This window comes from Engraulis encrasicolus, chromosome 15 (genome assembly GCF_034702125.1).
Source record: "Engraulis encrasicolus isolate BLACKSEA-1 chromosome 15, IST_EnEncr_1.0, whole genome shotgun sequence".
Lineage (NCBI taxonomy): Eukaryota > Metazoa > Chordata > Actinopteri > Clupeiformes > Engraulidae > Engraulis > Engraulis encrasicolus.
In genome coordinates, this window is record NC_085871.1 from 32,606,248 (window position 1) to 32,611,247 (window position 5,000).

Here is a 5,000-nt window from a genome sequence, read left to right on the forward strand (position 1 = left end):
CCACCATGAGTGGCACGTCTGCAGCTAAACTTAGCACACGTACACACACACACACACACACACACACACACACACACACACACACACACACACACACACACACACACACACACACACACACACACACACACACACACACACACACACACACACACACACACACACACACACACACACACAATCGCGCACACACACACACACTCCTAAAGTTAGTACATTTTTGTGGTGTGTTGGGAAGCATGGTAGAGGCAAATGAGTTGGACTCAATCACAGTGATAATGAGCAGAAAATAAGATGTTTACTAAAAACATACCACCATGATGCAAATGCACACATGCACACACGCATTGGCGCATGCACGCACGCACACACGTACGCTCACATAGACGAATGAGTTTAACCCACTCAGTGATAATGACAAACACGCACACAGACACAAACATGTGCATGTGTACGGTACGTGAGCATATGTGCATGTGCATGTGCATGTGCATGTGCATGTGCGCGTGCTCGTACACACACACACACACACACACACACACACACACACACACACACACACACACACACACACACACACACACACACACACACTCTCTCTCTCTCTCCCTCTCTCTCTCTCTCTCTCTCTCTCTCTCTCTCTCTCTCTATTTGAGGTCTTGGGTACACAAAGAGGGCAGGAAGCAGTGAAGGGTCTTTGGTAGTGTAGTCAGTCAGGAATATGGGCAGTAAAGAATTATGGTAAATGTCAGAGTGTAGGCAGTGCAAAACACTGGGAAAGAGGGAGGCCATGCTCTCTCTCTCTCTCTCTCTCTCTCTCTCTCTCTCTCTCTGCAATGTAAACAGAGATAAACAACTGCAGGAGTAGCTTGACACCAAGTTGGTCAAGTCGGACACGATATCTAATAGTCATGCAACATTTCCAGTCTAGAATGCATTGATTTTTTTTCTGTTAGGGCTTTTTTGCCTTTATTTGATTGGACAGTTGGAGATGGTAACAGGAAGCGAGTGGGAGAGAGAGAGATGGGGGTAGGATCGGCAAATGACCCGAGTCGGAATCGAACCCGGGCTCACCGGCGTAGTAAACCCTGTGCCCTACCGTAAGGCCACGGCAGGGCCTAGAATGCACTGATGACTGCACATGTAGTCGTTGTGCCTGGTTCGAATGAGCCTATAGAGCTTGAAAGTGACGTCACTTCCCCCGATTTCATGGGACCTCAACTGCGTTTTTAGCTGAAAATCGTAGCATGTAATCCAATGGCGGTATTAAAATGATATTTCGATCCCCTTCGAGTTGTGCCACGAGCTCCACATATGTTGTTTCTGATATTTTTGTTTAATTTTTCGTACGAACCCCTAAACTTTTTAGAAAGCTGTGTTTCTTCACATTTTTCATGCAGACGGCCTCGGAACAAAACATTGATACTTCTGCATGAATAATCTTTATCTAGCCTCTTAAACAGCATATTTGTAGCCCAGCGCATGTAATGACTGAGATTGGAAGATATTTACTCGCTACCATGTTGTTAGATGGTCAGCTTAGGTCCCGTGAAATGCGGAACTAAGGGGCGGGACTTTCAAGCTCTATTGTAGAACACTGGGAAGGAGGAAGGAAGCGGTGGAGAATTATGGGTAATCATGTGTGTGTGAGTGCGTACAGTACAGTACAGTACAGTACAGTACAGTGTGCCTCAGTATCCTGTATTGCTGTGAGTGCCAGAGCTCTGGATCTGGAGAGACAGCACGTTCACATGTAGACACACACAAGCACGCACGCACGCACAAACACACGCACACACACACACACACACACACACACACACACACACACACACACACACACACACACACACACACACACACACACACACACACACACAAACACACGCACGCACGCATGCACGCACGCACACACACACACACACACACACACACACACCTAACCCCTCCACCACAATGCCATTCAGTGCTGGGTCTGGACCAGTGTTGCCAGATGTGTCTGATCAAATCCCGTCCAAAAAATGTGCTAAATTCCGCCCAATTTCAACAAACTTCATTGATTTCTATGGGCTCAAAATTGCAGAAAAGATGGACGATTTTTCCAGTTTTTACCTGCAGACGGCCATCCCAAGTAGCCCAATCTGGCAAAACTTGTCTGGACAGGAAGAGCATGAGCACTGCACAGCTGCCCCTGCCTAATGCCTTGTTCACACCAAGACCAACCTACGCTAACTGAGCGCAGGAAGTCATTATTTCTGTATGGAGGGCGTGCGACCAGAGCGAATTTTCACTCTTCTCACTCAGTACATATTTATCTCTCAATATGCACTCAGGACTCGTCTTTCTGGGTTGAGTTCTACCTCTCCGCCTCCCCCTCTTCACTTCACTTCTCCAACTCTTTATCCATCTTGCTCTCTTTTTAATGCTCTCACTCTCCCTACATATTTTTCTCTCTCCTATCCACCCTGCATTCCCCCCTCCTCTCTCTCTCTCTCTCTCTCTCTCTCTCTCTCTCTCTCTCTCTCTCTCTCTCTCTCTCTCTCTCTCTCTCTCTCTCTCTCTCTCTCGTTTGCTGTTTGCCCGAACTGTCTCTATCCATCTCCCTCTCTCTCCCGCTCTTCCCTTTACTCAATCTCTCTCTCTCTCTCCCCCCTGCTCTCTCCTTCATACCCATCTCTCTCCCTATGTATCCCTCTTTCCTTTTCTTACTCTGACTCCTACTCAGCGTTCAGTGAGCTTCGTTTGCCTTGACAAACACTAGAGCCTGTTTATTCACTGTAAACATGCAAAGTACATGCTCTATCTCTTTCTCTCTCTTTCAGTCTTTTTCTCAGTCTAAACACGGTCCTGTCCACCTCGCTCATCCATTTCTCTCTATTTTTAAGACTCTCTCTCTCTCTCTCTCTCTCTCTCTCTCTCTCTCTCTCTCTCTCTCTCTCTCTCTCTCTCTCTCTCTCTCTCTCTCTCTCTCTCTCTCTCTCTCTCTCTGCCCAGATAACCACTCACAGCTTTCTAAACACGGCAGCGAAGAGAAGTGAGTGAGCGAGAGAATGACTGGGAAACAAAGAAAACAAGAGAGAAAAAGAGTGATAGAGAGATAAAGTGAATGGCTGGCCTTTGGATTTCTGTTTGCTACAGATGATGAATGACGCGGCCCCAGCCCAATGCATGATCAGGTAGGCTAAGAGAGAGACAGCGAGAGAGAGAGCGAAAGCGAGAGAGAGAGAGAGAGAGAGAGACAAACAGACAGACAGACAGACAGACAGACAGACAGAGAGATAGTGACAGACAGAGAGAGAGTGAGAGAGAGACAGAAGGCTAGGTTTGGAGTATGTATGCAGTGTGTTATTGTAGAGCGTGTGTGTGTGTGTGTGGGGGGGGGAGTCGGTGCTGGTGGTGCTGAAGTGGAGTATGTATGCAGGTGTGAGTCAACAGCAGGTTAAGTGGGTGATGCTGTGCCGTCTCCTGGGTGGTCCTTACCACACACACACACACACACACACACACACACACACACACACACACACACACACACACACACACACACACACACACACACACACACACACACACACACACACACACACCACAGATACGCACACACGTGCACACACACACAAACGCACACACACACACACACACACACACACACACACACACACACACACACACACACACACACACACACACACACACACACACACACACACACACACACACACACACACACACACACACAAACTCCCACATGTAGGCGTGGGTATTTTTAGGACACAAGTGATTTCTGGCTGAGTGTGTTGGACCCCCTCCTGTGTAAGGTTCTTTTCTTCCATCCCCCCCCCCCCTCCCACACACATACACCATCACAGCCCAGCTGTGCACACCCCTCTTGGACATGCACTGTGTTATCAGTGACTCCTGCTGGGTTGCTTGCAAAGTTGCTGTATGAATCTCCATTCATATCAACGCAGGGTTTGTTTCAGATTGTCCAGCGTATGTGTAGCAAGTGCAGCAGTGACTGGTGATGAGTTGCAAAGTGACAGTAATCAAAGTGTATGCTAACGCTGGTTTTGTTTCTGGTTGTCCAGAGTACGGGAATGCATCAGTTACAGTAATCACAATGTATGTATACGAACTCTGGGTTTGCTTCTGATTGTCAAGCGTGCAGGAAGGAATCAGTTTCTTGACATTATCCGTTATAACTCCCCTCCTCGACCATGTGCTTGTGCTTCGCCGATGCCCCCACCTCCGTGGAGAAAACAATAAAGTTTCCCCCGCTGCCAGCCTAGTCCCAACAACTTTTGGGGGACTTTTACCCATTCAACATCCCAATTGCAAAATGAGGGAATGACCTTTGAATTGCGCTTTTGCGAGATATTGCATTAAAGGGACACTGTGCAGGAAATGGTCAAAGAAGGTACTGCAACTATGCTGCTCATTGAAACTGGGCTGTTTATTGCCAAATTTGATCTTCACATAAAGTTTACCGAGTAATAAACCAATATTTTCTTGTATGGCCCAAGTACAGTCATTTTTGCAGCTAAAAATGGCTATTTCTGGAAATTCAAAATGGCGGACCATGGAGAAGATCCCCCTTTTCATGTATGAAAAGTGCAGTTTTTTCAGTCATAATTAATATTTAGAATTTAATGGTGGTGGTAAGTATTCATGAAAAAGGTAACATTAGTGACAGGGTAGCCTGAATTTTGGAAATGAACAACTAAAAATCTCACACAGTGTCCCTTTAAACTTGTGTCGTCAATGACGTCTTGCGACGCCGTTACGAGGCCACAAGCACAAGGGAGGACGGGAGTTAGGATAATGGTAAGAACCCAGTGAGACATGCTGAGTTGATCAGCTAAACTAATGTAGACTAACTCTGGGTTTATTTCTGGTTGTCCATTGTGCAGGCGTGCAGCAGTGAGACATGGACGAGGACTTTGAAAGGCGCAGGGAGGCGAGGAGACAGAAGAGAGAGGAGATGAGGATGGAGGCCGAAA

The 5,000-nt window shown here is 47.0% G+C and overlaps 1 protein-coding gene across 2 annotated transcripts in view; it reads left to right on the forward strand.

Moving 5' to 3' along the window:
- Nucleotides 1-5,000, forward strand: part of cald1a (caldesmon 1a) — a 120,986-nt gene that overhangs the window by 48,629 nt on the left and 67,357 nt on the right. For both annotated transcript variants that reach the window (XR_010037820.1, XM_063217392.1), the window contains exon 2: nt 4,911-5,000. This exon is cut by the window's right edge and continues 1 nt beyond it. Coding sequence is in view for 1 of the 2 variants with exons in the window: in XM_063217392.1 (XP_063073462.1) it covers nt 4,928-5,000 (73 nt within the window). In the remaining variant the exon portion in view is untranslated. The remainder of the gene's footprint in view (nt 1-4,910) is intronic.